At 44.1% G+C, this 17,859-nt stretch overlaps 1 protein-coding gene across 2 annotated transcripts; it reads left to right on the top strand.

Moving 5' to 3' along the window:
- Positions 1 to 642: 642 nt before the first annotated feature.
- On the top strand, positions 643 to 17,811 carry KDELR2 (KDEL endoplasmic reticulum protein retention receptor 2). Of its 2 annotated transcripts, XR_004345633.1 has the most exons (6): positions 643 to 862; positions 9,452 to 9,552; positions 12,701 to 12,859; positions 13,945 to 14,197; positions 15,521 to 16,124; positions 17,501 to 17,811. XR_004345633.1 is itself a non-coding variant. In XM_032603964.1 (5 exons), exons 1-5 carry the CDS (start codon positions 772 to 774, stop codon positions 15,553 to 15,555), a joined length of 639 nt encoding a protein of 212 aa, XP_032459855.1. In that variant the 5' UTR covers positions 643 to 771; the 3' UTR covers positions 15,556 to 17,811. The 2 variants fall into 2 exon arrangements, 1 of the variants encoding a protein (XP_032459855.1); XM_032603964.1 differs by having other exon boundaries at positions 15,521 to 17,811.
- The last annotated feature ends 48 nt before the right edge of the window (positions 17,812 to 17,859 follow it).

Genomic DNA, 17,859 nt, shown 5'->3' with positions numbered 1-17,859 from the left:
CGAGAGAGACTGCAAAATAAAGGGAAAAGGCTTACATTTTAGAACCTTTAGCAGCAGGTTTTTTTTTCCTGCATTTGAACAATCAGGGGACCCACGTTTTCATTTTGCACTGGGCCCCGCAAATTATGCAGCGTATCCTGTTCGTCAGCTTCGTTCCGTTAGTAATTTCTTGTGATTTATTTTCACATCCTACAGAAATGTTCGTTTTCTACCTAATTTTGCACACTCTTTGTCAAAGAGAGTCCCCAGAAGGGTAAAATCTTCAGATCCCCGCATAAGCCTCACCCTCCCAGAAACCCCAGTATCCACCTTATCTTAAGTGATGCAATCACATTAATTTTTTCCCCCTCATACTTTTTCATACGGTAAGCCTATAGAGCTCTTAAGATCAGTGGGAGGGGAAAAAATATCCCCCACAAGAGAGTGTCATTTCAAAAATTAAAGGAAATCGCTGGCACCCGAAGGGAAGCCGGAAACCCGGCAGGGGGAAGTTCGCAAGCAGTCTGGGTCCTAGGTAGGGGGCCCCGGAGCCTGCCCGCCCTCCCGGTCTGCTCCCGAAGCGTCCCCTTTAAGGGGCGGGGAAGGGGCGGGGCCTGGCGGCCGTCCGCTCTCCCAAGCTGCCCCGCGCGCGCGCCGGCAGTTCGGCCACGTCCCTGGCCACGTCGCGCTCGCTCTCGCCATCTTCGCCGCTTCCTGTCTGTGGCCGCCGCCGCCGCCGCCGCCGCTGCCTGAGCCGCGGAGCCTGGGGCCGCCGCGCAGACCGCCGCCGCCATGAACATCTTCCGGCTGACCGGGGACCTGTCCCACCTGGCGGCCATCGTCATCCTGCTGCTGAAGATCTGGAAGACGCGCTCCTGCGCTGGTAAGCGGCGGGCGAGGCCCAGGAGAGGCTCGGGCGTGGGGCCGGGTCTCTGGGAGGACCAGGCGACCTCGGCTGCCCCACGGCCCGCGGGCCTGCGCCGGCCCGACACACCCCCTCGGCCGGCCTAGCGGGCGGCGGGGCCCGGGGGGAGCCTGCGGCCCCTCGGGGTGGAAGCTCAGGCCGGGGTGAGGTGTCGCGGCGCTGGGCCCAGCTCTGCACTTGGTCGGCTCGCGAACTTGAGCCGTCGGAGCGGGGGAGGCGCCAACTGGACAGCGCGGGGCCTTGTTCTCTCTGAAAAGTTTGGAGGGGGGGGCGGGGGTCCGGCAGGCACGGCCTCCGCCCGCGGCTTTAGTGGGCGCTTCTCCGAGCGCCTGTTCTGGGGGTCCCGAGGTGCGGAGAGCCCGCGAATCAATGGGACGCGCGGGAGGAGGATGGGCAGGACGGCGGCGGCTCGGCCTGACGTGGCAGACTACCCAGCCCGGTAGGTGGGGCTGGTGTGGGGAGAGGTCACCCTGCTCCCTACCCTGTTCCTTCGAGGACTGGCCGTTACGTTAGGGTGTCCGGGCAGGCCTGTCCTTGGAGTCCTGCTCTAACACGCCAGCTCTCGGGTCCAGGATCACGCCTGCCACGGGAGGGGGTATGGGGAGGTCTCTAAGCGAATTTCTTGGGGCAGTTAATGCTGCTTTGAGGGACGATCTACTTTGTCAAACTCCGAGTGCCTTCATCTAATAAAGGGTTCTCTTCAACCTGCGGCGCGGCGCCGGGTACCGCCGAGGTCTCGTGTGGTCTCCTGTAATTCCTCACTCCACGTCACCAGTGAGTTGGCGGCTCGCTCCTCTGGAGTACACATTTCATGCTCACACTGCTGAGAGGCAGTGAGACAAATCTTTACCGGCTAGTAGTTGCGGGGTTTTGCATTTCATTAACCCTGAAAGCTTAAGACTGGCGAATTTTAAATGATTTCTTAAAATTACAGCGTCTTCCTTAAGCATATTTTTGATGCCATGGCCTTAGTATAATAACGTTTGATGAATGAAAGAGCTTAATTTTTGCAGAGACAGTAAAAGATGGGGTCCCAAAGGACCTGGGTGGCAGAGATTCCATTTACCCGACTGATTTCTAAATATTTTCACCTGTCAAGGAACACCACATCTTTGGCGAACATAGCTGAAATCCAGGAAGTAAGCAAAACCAAAAAAGACCTTTGAGCAATCAAAGTGGATATTACAAAGTCCATGTACTGAAGCTGGTGTGTTTGGCTTGGAGGTGATCTCTCAACTTATGTATAGTTCTGACAGGTTCAGTTGTATGATTTCCAAAGACAGTGAAGTAATTTCAGCGATTGTGATAGCTGACATTTAAGTGCTTGCTGTGTATTAGGTAGTGAGCTAAGTATCTTATGTGGCTTATCCCATGTCGTCCTTGAAATACCCTTATGAGGTGAGTGCTGTTGCCCCCATTCCGTGGACCAGGGAACTGAGGCTCAGGGAGGTGAGAAAATTAGTGCCAGGGTTGGAACACAGGTGATCAGTAACTCACAATTAAGGATTTGAATAAATATCTATTTGGCCTGAATAATTTTGTTTTAAATTACTCAAAATTATTCAGGTGAGTAGTTTAGGACATTTTCTGTTGCACTCAGGAAATGTTATTTTTTATCCCTGCTTTATTGAGCTGTAATTGACATGTAACATTATATTAGTTATAGGTGTACAACATAGAAATTTGATATGTGTATTGTGAAATGATTACCAGAGTAAGTTTAGTTAAGACCCATCACCACACATAGCTACATTTTTTTCTTGCCATGAGAACTTTGAAGATCTACTCTTAGCATCTTTCAAACATACGATACAGTGTTGCTAACTACAGTTAACCACTGTATGTTACATCCCCAGGATTTACCTTTTGACTACCTTCACCCATTTTGCCCATCCCCCCACCAGAAAATGTTACTGTTAATCTTTATTTTTGCTCCAAAATCTTTGTATGAATCTCTTTATCCTTCATATGTTCCTCAGAACCCCCTTCTCTGTCAAGTCATTAAATGTTGAAGCACGCGGTCTCCTAAATGTGTATCTAAACTAAGATGTTGGGGAGAAGTTAGTGCAATGCTGAATATAGAATTCTTAAGGGAACCTTGAGTAATAGGAGAAAGTAAGGAGGTTTGCTATTTTGTTTGTTTTAAAATATTCATTTAGAACATTTTTAAATGTTCTCATTTGGGAGATTTAGGAGCATTTAGGAAAATATAAAATACTTCAGCCAAAATAATAAGGAAGGTAAATAGGTGAGTTAAGTTTGTGTGCGTTTGCCCAGCATCATTTTAGTTCTTATATGTGAGATTTCCTGGCCTTGTAAAAATCAAAATCACCAAGATCGTTTATTCAGAATTAAAGTCTGAATTTGACTAACTGCCTTGTTTTTTCCATCCTAATTTAAAGTTGTTTAGAGACTTTTGAAAGAGTAAGAATTTGATACGAGGTTCTCAACTAAAATAGGAGACGTGTACATTCAGGTTGTGTTTCTCACTTTGAAAATACTGGTATTGGGGTTCATTTTAGGATTTTGGCATTTGTTTTGAACACAGCTGCAGCTGCTACTTCCCTGGTGGCACAGTGGTTAAGAATCCACCTGCCAATGCAGGGGACACAGGTTCGAGCCCTGGTCTGGGAAGATCCCACATGCTGCAGAGCAACTAAGCCCTTACACCACAACTATTGAGCCTGTGCTGTAGAGCCTGCGTGCCACAACTACTGAGCCCGCTTGCTATAACTACTGAAGCCCACGCACCTAGAGCCTGTGCTCCGCAACAAGAGAAGACACTGCAGTGAGAAGCCTGCGCACCGCAACGAAGAGTAGCCCCCGCTTGCTGCAACTAGAGAAAGCCCGTGTGCAGCAACGAAGACCCAACACAGCCGTAAATAAATAAACAAACAAACAAATAAATAAAAACAAACATAGCTGCAGCTATAGAACCACGGGGCTTTTTCTCCTTAGGGTAAGGGATGAGACAGGTGAGTGAGGAAGATTCTGTTTTCTTGAACAACTGCCTTAAAGGACCTATTTTAAAGTGAGGGCAGGGGAGTTCATCTTGGTTTAGTTTGAACTGGCATTCTCCGGTGTCTGCCGTTGTCATGCCAGAGGGGTACCCGAATGAAGTGTGAGTTCCTCATCTTCCTGAACTATGACTGCAGCTGGATCCACAGTATGCTCAAGTTGTCACTTTATTGTCTTCAGCACTGACCTGGGTAGTGTTGGGAGAACAAGCCTTGGTTTGTACGTGAAGGATTTCCTATCTACATTTTCCTGTAGGCTCATAGTTATTATCGGTACTGTATCTATTGTGCTTAAAGTACTAGTGGAGTTCTGAGCTCCAAGGCTCCCAGCCATCCTCCCCGAGTCCTCCCCTTCCCTCCTCCACCTATTGCTTAGATTGTTGTTAGCTGTTGTCATGTAAGTTGCAGACTTTTCATTCTCCTGAAGATGACTGTAATGTACAGTGTCCCTGCATTGCTTGTAATTGGACAGTTTTTATATGTGTGTGTGTGTATGTATGTATATATATTTACCTTTATATTTTGAACTTATTAGGAGATAGTTTTTTTGCAATGAATGTATCTAATTTACAAAAAGCAGCCATTTTCTTGGCTCTTAAATGTGTTGAAGTTTTAGGTTTTAATATATTTCATCTTAAATTGTCTTAAGTAGTACGCAGTGTCTGGTATTTTGATTGATTGATTGATTTTTGTAGTTGCTCTTCCAGATGTAGGGAGTTTTTTCCCTCTTTTTGTTTTTTTTTTTTGTTTATTGAAGTGTGGTTGGTTTATGGTGTTTTAGTTTCAGGTGTACAGCAAAGTGATTTATATACATATATATGTGTGTGTGTGTATGTGTATACATACATATTCTTTTTAAGAATCTTTTCCCTTATAGATTATTATAAGATATTGAGTATAGTTCCCTGTGCTATACAGTATGTCCTTGTTGTGACAGTTTATATTTTTGAAGCACATGGAAAAGACCTCCTCTTTTATTGTCACTGAGTACTTCAGGAAGCTTTTGCCTCACATTCCCAGCTCCCTCTTGGTAGCAGCTGTCACCTTTGTTCTTTTGAGTGCCAGTCTTGTGAGTAATCATTGCTCTCACTTACTGACCACCCACCATGTGCAAGGAGGCACTGGGGGCACAGTCCAGAGCAGCAGCTTGTTGCTGTCAAAGTTTCTGCTCTCAAGAAAGCTGCAATTTAGTTGAAATAATAAGACATGTATAAGAAGATAAAAACACAGGGTATCAAACCATATAGGCAGTAAATCCTATGGATGTGAAGTGGCAAGACCCTAGGGAAGGCTCCCTTAATTTCCCAACAAGGAGGGTATAAGACCTCCATGAGGAAAAGTATGAAACTTTGCTCATGGACATAGCAGGTGACCTTGAATATATGTTCATACCAATATCCTGGATAGGACCAGGCAGGCTGGTGAGGAAGCAAGATGATTTGTCTCTCCAAATTAACTTACTAATTCAGAATATCATCAAAGTTAAAAGATAATAAACTGAGAGAAATAATCTGCAATATATCTAAGTGACAAAAGGTTAATATCCATAATAAAATACTCCTACAAATTAAAAAAAACAATCTGATAGATAAATGGGCAATGTTGGCAGTTCACAGAAGAATAACAGAAGGCCAGTTAAACATGGAAGAATGCCTTGCCTCACTAGTAGTTAGGAGCTTGGATATTAAAATAGCAGTGCATGCCATCATTTGCTGCTGGGTGGGAAAATGTCAGAGGTTAACAAGATCTAATGTAGGCAAGGGTGCGAAGTAAGGCGTATTCTCATCTGGTGTTAAGGAATATGTAAATTGGCACAGCCTATGTAGAGGAAATTTGACAATATTTCAAAACAAAGTGTTTATTTTATCCCAGCATTTCTAGGGAGTTTGAACTACAGAAATTGTCATATATGTGAACAAACTATATATAGGTATAAAGATGTTTGTTGTACATAAATAAATACAAAACACTGTTTATAGATACAAAGATGTTTTTATAAGAACAAAAATTGTACACAACCCTAATGTCCATTAGTGGAAGGGTCACACATGTCGGTACCTGCACGCTACGGAGCACTATGCAGCCACTAAGAAGAATGAGCCGGAAGTATTAACAGGAGAAGGTAGATCTGAAACACTGAGTTAACAGAGCAAATTGTAAAGCAAGAGATGGTATGGCCCCATTTTAAGGGGCAAACGTGTGGGCCCACATATAAATACACATATAGAAAGCGGCTTTAACAAAAAGCCTGGAACATTGCACTTAAAATGGAGGTGGGAGGGGTGTTAAAAAGGTCCTTTTGATTTTTATTCCATGTATGTTAGTCCAGTTGTTATTTTTAATAAAATAGCATGGATTTCTCTGAGAACAAGAAAAGATGGCAAAGCGATACATAGTAATAGCTGTCATTTGTTGAGCGTTTGCAGCATGGCAGGTATAGTCAAAAACACGTTTTCCAGTAGTCCCACAGTTTGGCATAATTTGTCCCCATTTGACAGCTGCAGAAAGTGAGGTTTAGGGGGGCCAAGAATGTAATAGGCCCTGACTTACCTGGTGCATTCAAGGGCTGAGCTTGAACCCAAACCTTCTGGCTCCAAAGCCTCTTGTTTCCCCAAGTCCCAAGAGCTGTGTTATGAGTCAGGTGCTCTGTTGGGCTGCTGGTTCCAGGGTAAGTTAATGGCCTTTAGGAGAGCTTCTGGATCCTTTGAGACAGTGGGTCAGAGCATGGTGCCTGGGACCCTTGTTGAATGCTGCCATGCAGATTATCCTGGTAGTCTGACCTACAGTGCTTGGTTGCATCTCAGCTGTTGCCAGGACAAAAATAATTCATTGAACGCTTTTCTTTTTGGTTGAGGGCTTTGTTCTATAAATACAATGGGAATATGAGAAGTGCAGCTTTTAACCAGCTTAATTTAAAGTAACATACAGTGGAGTATTTAGTTGTAGGCTTTTATTAAACTTGGCCCAGTGGGAAAAGACAGGAATGGTGTTAAGTTTAATGACTGGTTTCCACTTTACAAGCTATACTCCTTACTCTGGGTATTTGGTGCATTTGGTATGGGGATGTGGCTGTTACAGAAGCATTTAGAGTGAGTGTTCTTGAGAGCTCGTTACCGGTAGCGTTCGCATGCTTCGGTCTCGACTCGGAAACTGACCGTGGGAGCCCCTCTGGCTTATAGCAAGTATTCCCCCTGGAAGGAGATTCCTGCCCCTGCCTGATCTGTCTTCAGCTGGGATCCCTGCCTTCCCGGGAAGACAGAACAGTTTTTCTGTTTTAAAGGGAAAAGCTGCTACCTGCTAATCAGGATCCCAGGCCAGGAAGAATAGGGTAAAACTGTGTAAGCACACTCAGGTTTCCAGCATGGCGGTTCCTGCGTGGATTCTGCACCACGGGACGAGCTGCAGGCCACTCGCTGCCTGTCCCCTGCTCCTCTGCCCCACCCTCTGGCTGGCAGTAAATTAGGGCAGAGCCCAGAGCATGTCGCCTATTTACAGTCGTAGAGACGCAGTATGACTTAGAAACTCTTTGGAAGTGTTACCCCAAAATACCATAAAATGAGAGCTTACCCCCATGACATGAAAATAAAATGAATTGCATTTTCTTTTTTCCATTTGCTCATTCATTCAGCAAGTATTTTCTGCGCCCTGCTGTGTGTCAGGCCCAGTGCTCAGCACAGAGAGCACGAAGTGGAATAAGGCATGACTCCGGCCTTCGGAGATCTCTGTGTCTGGTGGGGGTTTGGGGGAGAGGGAGACAGGCAACCAGGTAATCACAGTGTATTTATAAGCACTGTAACAGGAGCTAGGGCAGCAGCTGGCTTGAAGTAGTTCCCAGTATATACTTGCTGAAGGAATAAACAGCAACGAGGGAGGGTGTCTTCAAAGACGACTTCCCAGAGGAAGTGATGTGAATTGGGTCCCAAAGGGGAGTGGTAAAAGCAATATGATAGTCCCTGATGTTTAGTATAGGAGTGCTGAAAATGAGGACATTAGAATAAACCCTTTACAACAAAATTTGCCCATGTGTATTCCATAATTTTTTATTTAAAATATTGGAAAGAACCGTATAGAAAATGAACTGGAAATTTCTCACTCAAGGCTTCAGCAATCACCAAACGTGAACTGCATGCTCCCTGTCCTTTTTCCCCCATCTTGTCTTCTCTCTCCCATCTTCTCTATGTCAATGGCAGCCTCATTGTTTCTCCTTTGGAACACTGATCTTTGATAAGAAAAAGAAGTTCCTATTACTGGAGAAAAGACTAGAAGGGGCAGGCTGACTATCTGTATCTCCACCTTTGGCGCTTGAAATTGGTTACTACTGATGGATCCAGAGGGATAGAGTCAACTTTTTCTTCGGTTTCTATTTAGGTATTTTTGTGAATAGGTTGGAACTGCAATTATGCATGTGTAGAAAGTAACATTTTTAGATCCAGGCTTTTCGCTTCAACAGGCTTTAAAATTGTTTTGTAAAGTAGTGTTATTTGTAAAATATCATTTAAAACAATGTGATTTTCACATTCTGGAAGAATATTGCTAATGATTTGGCTGCAGTGACATTTCTGCTAAATACAAACTTGCTTAAATGTCTGGTGGTGTGAAGTTTGCAATGTAGGTGAGGTTGGGCCGGTTCTGACACCTAGTAAGGCTCAGTTTCCTTAATGAATTCGCTCTTTCTCCAACCTCTGAAACCCACAGTTCACAGTCTGTTGTCACACAAATATTTGGCCAAATCCAGATGTCGGGTACACTCCACCTGATCTACTAGATGTCCCCGGCTGTGTCTCCATGTGCCACAACAGTGCTCTGGAGGGAGAAACAGTTTCAAAATGTGAAAACAATAGAAGACTGCTCTTTGGGAGACTAGCAGGTTCCCACCCTCTTGTTGCCATAGCATCCAGGAGCATTTTTATGTGAGTCTGAGATTGGTTGTGTGATTCATCTAAGAGAACTTTTTTTTAAAGTTTTTAACCTGTCCCAAGTAAATGCTGCCCTCACAAAAGAAGTCATCTTGGGAGGCCAATCCAGGAGGATTACTGCTCAAACTCTGCCCTGAAACACTGTCCCCCACAGGGTTCCTTAATCCAGGTAGATTCCAGCTCAATCCTCGAAAGATTTGTCACCACGAGACATTGTTTTAAAATGGAAAGATGCTAAAGGTAACAGACAAGTTACAACACTAAGTAACAGCAGGGTTTTTGAAATAAATTTCCTCCTGCTTAGACATATTTGAGAAGTTTAATGTTCATTTGAACAGTGCACATCCTGGTATATTGGAGCTGGCATAATTAAGTCACTTTCTATGGTCACCCATCATAGTAAGACAGAAAAGTTGTTAGAACCTTCCCAAACGGTTATGTTCAAGAATGTTAAGGGAAAGAAAACCTGAAACTGCTGTCATTTATTTAGAGTCATCCCGACCACCAGCCTTGACCCCTGGTGTCCCACTTTCCTGTGTTTCCTGCACGGTGTTGTCTACAAAAATCATAAAGCTCTTGGAGGCATTTCTAATGCTTTCCTTTTGTTTCTTTAGGTATTTCTGGGAAAAGCCAGCTTCTCTTTGCACTGGTCTTCACAACTCGTTACCTGGATCTTTTTACTTCATTTATTTCATTATATAATACGTCTATGAAGGTATGGTGTGGCATCCAGTGGAATGTATTTTATCCGTAATTCACAGACCTGTGGAAACTGTTAAATTTATGTCACCTGTGCACTTAATTAAACATCTTCAAGAATAATGTCTAAATATGCTGTTCTTGATGTAGGCACTTTTAGACCACCTAGTACATATAACTAGGAATAGTTACCATTAAGCATAATTTTTTCCTACATCAAAGCAGTATCTATTTAATGAAAGTGCTTCACACTTAGAGATTTCTTAGTCTTAAGTTCCTCAACTATGATAAAGTTCTAAAGCTCTTGAAAACCTTATAAGAAAGAGGGGTGACTATCATGTTTTCAAGCAGTGGGAAATTACAGACTCCCTGGGAAACCCAGCAAGTTGGTTCAGAACGAGAAGCGAAAGCTGGGGCTCCTCGCCGCACAGCCTTGTCCTGCTGCTCTGGGAGGGCCGGGGTGTGCCATCTGGGTGTCACTTTTGCTGTGCTGAAGCAATAGCTGCACCATAATTTACTTAATATGGATTTTAAACCTTTTAACTTGTCCTAAGTATCAGTATCCATGACACCTTTGGTGTCCTATATCCCCGCATGAAAACAAATGTATAGCTCTCAAAATACAAAATGTTTGTATACCACCTAGCCTCTTGTGTGCCACTGGTGGTACGCGCTCCACGCTTACGGCAGCCTCAGTTCTCTCCCACAGGCACTGACCTCACACTTGGTGAGCACCGCCAGGGCGCAGTGAGGGTGGGGCAGACAGCAAGCAGCACTCCGTCTGACAGCGGAGAGCAGACTGTCATAGCAGCACTAAATGGATGACTGCAGTGTGTGACTGGTGCCATGAAGGAAAGGATGGGGCTCTCAGCGTGTGTAAAGGATGTCTGATTTCATTCATTCATTCATTCTTCAAATGCTTAACCGCACCTGCGTGCTGGGCACTATGGTAGGCACTTGGTTATTGGTACCCAGGGAAGCAATGTTTAAAGCCATGGGTATGGTATTTAAAGCAACTCCCCCCAACACTTTGTGTTCAAAAGCATTTTTGTAAGCACAGGTCAAAGTAGACAAAGCAATATTTGAGCCTGTGGTCTTTACTAAGAAGCAAATTTGAGCTACCTGTAATCATTCCATTCTTTATTACTAAGTGATGGGAGCGTCATTATCAGGAAATAATTAGCTCCCTTAAAAATGGCTAGGTCCGGGAATTGCCGGCAGTCCAGTGGCTAGGACTCTGCGCTTTCACCGCCAAACTGCCAGGGGCCCGGGTTCGATCCCTGCTAGGGGACTAAGGTCCCACAAGCTGCATGGCGCTGCCCAAAACAGAAAGCCTCGGCCTTTGCTTGCTGTGCAGGCAAGTTACAACTGTAGATACTGGAAGTGTATGAGTGAGAGTCCCCTTACCCCCAGGATGCCTAGCTTTCAGAGGAATCCTTACTTGCTTAATTGTTGCTTCCAAACATAATGTCTTGAAAATCAGGGCAGTGAGAGCCAAGTTTTATGTGCTCATAGCTTTTTACTTTAAATGCCAAGCACTGGTGAGAGGAGAAAAGCAGCTGCTTTTCCCAGTGGCTGCTAAGCCTTTATGGGCCCAGTCTGGGCTGGCTGCAGGAGTGGGGCTGGGGAGGGACCCCCGGCCACCGTGTGCCTTCACAGGTTGTTCGGGGGCGGGGGGGCTCTGTACATAGATGTGTGTGTATTTTGTTTATACATGTGGATTATATGTTATTTTATTCATATACATACGTGCATATATTTTCATGTGGAGAGAACTCTAACAGTATAAGATATTGACCTTCCTTGATTTTGCATTGGGGAGTGTGTGTGTTACTTCTTGGTGTATGGGTATCATCAACAATTTTAAATAACTTCATGATAAGATGCCAGGGACAGTTTAGGTCTTTGTTTTGTTTTGTTTTTAAGCGTATGTGGACTGGATGCTTGCTCTCATTTTTCTCTGAAGTTGTCTTGCCCAAATGTTTTCCTAATCAGGTTTCACAAGTTGCCTTTCCTGGAGAGAAGTGGCACCAGGCCACGCGGCTGACATCCTGGTTGTCTATGTTTATAGGCTGGAATTGCCGTTTGCTTCTTGAGCCTAAAATTCTGCAGTCTGAAAATTGGTGTAATTTCAGAATATCAGACTTTTCCTTGGGTTCAGATGAATATATAGTGTTTTACCTTTTGAATGTGAAAGACGAACATGTAGGCAGCAGTGTTTTATAAATTACCACTTAGTTTGGTTTTGCTTTTGTTACGTTACCAGGCAAAATTTCATAGCAGCAATATATAAGTTAAAACCATCATTGCAAAGTTTAACATGAGTTACATTGTTTATCTTATCTTTAGATAAAGCACTAGCTCAGAAATATCTTCATGCTGTAAGGAAGTGCCTTGGTTTTGAACTGCATTGAACTTCCCGTTCACTTTTTTTCTAAAGCTACTATCTAATAGTTTAAAATGAGATTAAAAATACATTCTTTGCAGTCTCTTATATAAAGTTAAACTTTAACACTTAACATATGATCCAGCAATCCCACTTGTAGGTATTTACCCAAAAGAAATGAAAACTTACGTTCACACAAAAGCCTGTACACAAATGTTCACAGCAGCTCTACCCACCATCTCCCAAGCTGGGAACAACCCACCTGTCCTTTAACTGCTGGGTGGATGAACAGCTGTGGCACCCAGACATGGGCTGTTGCTTTGAAATATGGGGGGACCAGTTCTTGATACACATGACAACACAGCTGGATCTCAAATCGTCATGCTAACTGAAAGAAGCTGATCTTAAAGTTGACATATGGTTATGATTCTATTTATGGAATGGAATTCTAGAAAAGGCAAAAACTGCAAGGACCAAGAACTCATCAGTGATTGCCAGAGGTTAGGCTGGGAGAAAGGCTTGACTCTGCAGGGGCAGCATGAGGGAATTTGGGGTGGCGGAGGTGTTAGGACTGGTCTGTGTCTTGATTGTGGTGGTGGTTATATGACTTATAGAACTGTATATCCCAAAAAAGTATATATTTTAAATTAAAAAATATATATATATATATACACACGTGTGTGTGTGTGTGTGTGTATACATATGGATGATGTAGACAGCCAAGAGAGTGTGAGCAATTTTAAGATATTGATGACCCAGTATTTTTTTTTCTTTGTAGCTTATCTACATTGCCTGCTCCTATGCCACAGTGTACCTGATCTACATGAAATTTAAGGCAACCTACGATGGAAATCATGATACTTTCCGAGTGGAGTTTCTGGTGGTCCCTGTGGGAGGCCTCTCGTTTCTAGTCAATCATGACTTCTCTCCTCTTGAGGTTAGTTAAGAGGCTATTTAGTAATCCTGTCTGGTTCCCTAGGGAAATAGACCTGTTTGCAGGTAATGGGGTTCTGTTTTGGTTTGGTTTTTGGGGGGGCGGGGCAGTGGGTTGGCAGACATACATGGTTTGGTGTAAATAAATCGTGGGCAGGAATTAAGCACCCAGGTTAGACACCTCTTTGGGTGTCTCTGACTCTCCTTTAGAATATAAACTTGGCTTCTGTGATTCCAAGCACAGTGCACTGCCTGTCCGAGTGTCTGAAGCACACGGTCTTCTCCCCGCTCCTGCTCTTCGTGCACGGGCTTCGCTCATTGGTGCCGTCTGCGAATCACCTAAGTAGCGTTGCTTCAGTCCTCGTCTTCAGGAAGCGCAGTTAGCGTGGTGCCCCAGCACTCCTATGCGCTCCGCCCACCCCTGAGCGTCCTGGGCTTGATTCAGTTACCGCACTGACGGTGGTCATCTGATGGTGCAGGGAGCGCCTGGGTTTTGAAACACTTCGGGGACTACTCACAAGTCCTCCTTTCGTCATCGTGAATGAAGTGTTGTGTTGGGCAGAGAGTTCGCATGATTACAGCTCTGACTTCCTACCCCTTTGATTTAACCATGCTAAAAGAGCCTGAAGGATAAGAAAAATAGTGAGCCGATTTAAATAGCCTGGAAAGGAGACCCAGTTGGTGAGGAAAAACAGCAGTGAGGGAGTGGAAGGACCCCAGTCATCAGTCTTGTCAACCCTGGCAGAAAGCAGAAATTAGGGACCCTAGATTCGGAGTGGGATAAGCTGACGCAGGAGAAGCAGCATATATGTAGAGTCCCAGAAAATTGAAGAATGCAACGCTGGAGAGACAAGGGGATGAAAGTCCAAGAGGTAGAGCTGTGCAGGTTGTCCAGCCTGTCACTGGGAGCGTCCGTGCCTTTTATCTCTGCCTGAAGTTTCTGTGATTTATTAAATTGCAAAGCTACTCTGGCCTGGGCTCTGATGCCAGATTCCCCAGTCTATGCTACTTCACAGTAAAGCAAGAGTGTTTCCTGTGAACTCATGGCGGGCACTGGATGCTGACCAAAGCATGCTGTTTCTCTTACAGATTTTGTGGACCTTCTCCATTTATCTTGAGTCAGTGGCTATCCTGCCACAGCTCTTCATGATCAGCAAGACCGGGGAGGCCGAGACCATCACCACCCACTACCTGTTCTTCCTGGGCCTCTACCGTGCTTTGTATCTTGTCAACTGGATCTGGCGCTTCTACTTTGAGGGCTTCTTTGACCTCATCGCTGTGGTGGCCGGCGTTGTCCAGACCATCCTATACTGCGACTTCTTCTACTTGTACATTACAAAAGGTACGTTGGGCTGTGTCCTGCCAGCTTTGTTGTACGGCCGTGTGTTCTTCTAGGGGCTCTCCTTGCCTCGCATGCTCCTAATCTGACACTTGCTCAGAAAGCAGAACTGGCTTCAGAGGAACGTTTTAATGACTGTCCAGTTAAATTCTCGGTCAGGGTTGTCAGGCTTTCTTTTTTTTCTTTTTCTGTAACTTTATTGTTTTCTACAATGACACGTTTTCATTGTAAAATCAGTCAGAACTAATAATTCTGAAAACAATCACCCAGAATCCTACCACTCAGAGATAATCATTGTTAATGCTTCAGTAAATGTAATCATTTAATGATACATGGTTTCAACTAAACATGTTATTCTATAATCTGCTCTTTTTCCCAGACATCTACATAATTTTTAATAGCGATAGAGTATTATGTGGATTACCATAATTTACTTACTTAGCCCCCTGTTCATGGGTGTTTGGGCTTAAAAATCCAGTGCTTATATCAGCATCCTTGTATGTGTATATTTTTGCATTTGTATGAATAGAGGATGTGTGAACGTCACGAAAATCTGATGAAAGCCGTGGTCCTTGCTGAGAAAAAAATGCACAGTTAGACATATTCACACAAATATATGTGTAGAGTTTTAGGGAATTCAGGAGCTTCTGAAACCCAACCACAGAATCCTGGCTCTGCAATAAAATTCCTAATGGTGGAATTGCTGGGTATAAGGGCATATGTGTCTTATCTCCTTTTTTTAACATCCAAAATATCATAACAGTTATATTTCAGTACATGTTAATTAGGGAAGAAAGTCATGATAAAAAAAAGCTGCGGGCTTCCCAGGTGGCGCAGTGGTTGAGAGTCCGCCTGCCGATGCAGGGGACGCGGGTTCGTGCCCCGGTCCGGGAAGATCCCACATGCTGTGGAGCGGCTGGGCCTGTGAGCCATGGCCGCTGGGCCTGTGCGTACGGAGCCTGTGCTCCGCGATGGGAGAGGCCACAGCAGTGAGAGGCCCGTGTACTGCAAAAAAAAAAAAAAAAAAAAAGCTGCGGTGAATTTAGTGACAATTTCAATTGAATTACTATTTTCAAATTCAATTGCTGTGGCATCCAGATACATGATGAAAATTCCGGCCTGTGTGTGCGCGACACTTCCATAGTTCAGAGGGCTTTGTTTATTGACACCAAAATCAGACGCCTGTTGGTTGCCAGAAGCTTATTTCCTTGTACCTTACTATGTAGTATCTTGTATGACAGACTTCTGGGAATGGGAAGGAGGAAACTGTAAGCTTGTCAGGGTCAGTAACCTTTTGTTTTTTTCTCCCTCTCTTGAAAATTCTAGTACTCAAGGGAAAGAAGCTCAGTCTGCCAGCGTAAGTGCCAAAGACCATGACCAGCATCTGTCCTTCAGGGTGCTCGGACAGAACTCTTACCACAGCAAAGGCACAAGATGCTTCATATGGAAAATCAGAAACTTAACTCTTTTGTTGCAGATAGTCATCTATGGCTCTGTAAGAACCCAGAGAGAAAGAACCAGAAGGTTTCTGTTCAGTGCATCTTGCCTTATCTTTTTTTATTACTATGTACAAAGATTTTTTTACACAAAGAAACTTAATGCTGTATTAATAAAGTCAGTGTGTAGCTTCAATTGGGATAGTTGCAGAAGTGAAGATTTCGTGAGGAATAAGTGCACACTTTTTTTAAAATTCTTTGAAATTGTTGATTCTTTGTGTCTGCAATGAAATCATACTCCTTGACAATTGGTAGATCATATATTCCTCCATCTATCAAACTTGCATTCCACTATATTTATTTTTTTGCCAAGAGATAAGTTATCTTTGTTTGAAATCTGAGACACCGTGTCCAGTTTGGTACATCTGTTCAAATCACTTCCCACCTGATGTGGAAATCCTTCCTTGGACGTCACAACACTACATTTAAGGCTGGTAAGGGTGACTTGCAAGTCTTACGGTTTTCATTACCAAAATTTTAAGATTCTGAATGTCGATGGAGTCTCATTTAGGAGTCACCAAAGGTGCCTGCCCTCCTCCCCTGCTAAGAAGTGTCAGTTTGAGACCGTCCCAAGGCTGTTAGAGCTTGGGCAGGGGCTGTGGGCTGCCTGCTGTCTGAGCGTGAGGTGCAGGAAGCATTTGTGATTATTTTGGATCTAGGACTCCTCTGAGAAATGGAACACAAGTAGTTACCTATCACTTTAATTTATAGTTACAAAAGATTACTACAACCATGTCTATGCTCAGATTTTTCATATCACTTTTGGAGAGCAAAGTGATTCACCTTTTTTTTAACTGGCAGCACCATTTTCAATTCTTTTTAATTTTTTTGTTTTTTTTTTTTTTTTTTGTTTTTTGTTTTTTTTTTTTTTTCTTTTTCCTTTTTTTTTTTTTTGGCGGTACGCGTGCCTCTCACTGCTGCGGCCTCGGGCCCAGCCGCGTACGCGGGCCTCTCACTGCCGCGGCCTCGGGCGCAGCCGCTCCGCGGCATGTGGGATCCTCCCGCACCGGGGCACGAACCGGCGTCCCCTGCGTTGGCAGGCGGACTCTCAACCACTGCGCCACCAGGGAAGCCCTTTGTTTTGTTTTTACTGAGCTCTTGCGTGACTTATCTTGTGTTACCATCCTAAATAAACATTTTACTAAACAGAGAATAAACTGTCTTTTTTCTGAATTAGGCTTTTGGAACATCCTATGTCAGGATGGGTTTTTATGTTTTTCGATTGGCAACAAAAGCTCTACATAGGGCTGCAAACATTTGTTCTCCACTTAATAATCTAAAACCCTCTGTATTTTTTAGAAACTTTGGAATTTTCCTCCTGATTTTGCCATTGTCTTGGTTTGCTGTGTTTTTTTGATTTATGCAAAAGCAGTTGACTTTGTTTTTCTGTGATGCACCATAAATGTTAACGTGTTGAATACTAACAGTGCTTACTACAAGAAGGATGTAGTCTTCTTGCTTGCTGCATTAAAATATCTTGTGGAGGAAGGGAGCTGGATGGGTTTTACTTTTATCTAGTGTGTCTCGTAACATCTTTCCAAATAAGCAGTGTAACTGCATAGTTTAACCTCCTGTCTTTCTCTCTCTCATTCCCACCTCCCGACCCCCCGCATGTCTTTGCTTTTGTGTATCAGAGTATCTTTCTTTCTGGCATCCTAGTTTTGTTTCTGTTTTCATCCTCCTTGGAAGATTCTAATAGTGTGGAGGAAGGGTAGGAAATCGTGTCCTAAGTGGAGCAGACTCCTTGCTGCCCAAGCTGGGGATGGGTGGGGGTCTCACACTTGTTTTTGTGCATGTAAATCAAACACAGGCTGGGATCATTCGTTGGAGAGCACAATGCATAGAGCGAGGATCTGGGACTTCCGCACGCCACTTGATTCATGAAGTGTCAGTGCCTCCTTCAGTCATTCTGCCCCAGTAACTGTAAAGCTGGCTAAGATGCTGCCACCATCTTGTGGCCCACCAGGATGACATCTTAACAGGTGCCTTAGGGGAGCACAGGACTGGGCAGCATCCTTGCACACGCTGGAAACAAAGGCATTGTCTGATGCACCTCACGAAGCACTGTTTCAGAATTACTCTCACTTCCTGAATAAAGGTTATCAGGTAATTCATACTTTTGATAGAGCTGTTTTATTTGTGTGAATTTTTTTTAATGTAAACATACAG

Source organism: Phocoena sinus, chromosome 15 (genome assembly GCF_008692025.1).
Source record: "Phocoena sinus isolate mPhoSin1 chromosome 15, mPhoSin1.pri, whole genome shotgun sequence".
Classification (NCBI taxonomy): domain Eukaryota; kingdom Metazoa; phylum Chordata; class Mammalia; order Artiodactyla; family Phocoenidae; genus Phocoena; species Phocoena sinus.
Note: the sequence above shows the minus strand (reverse complement) of the source record. Positions and strands in the feature narration are given on the sequence as shown.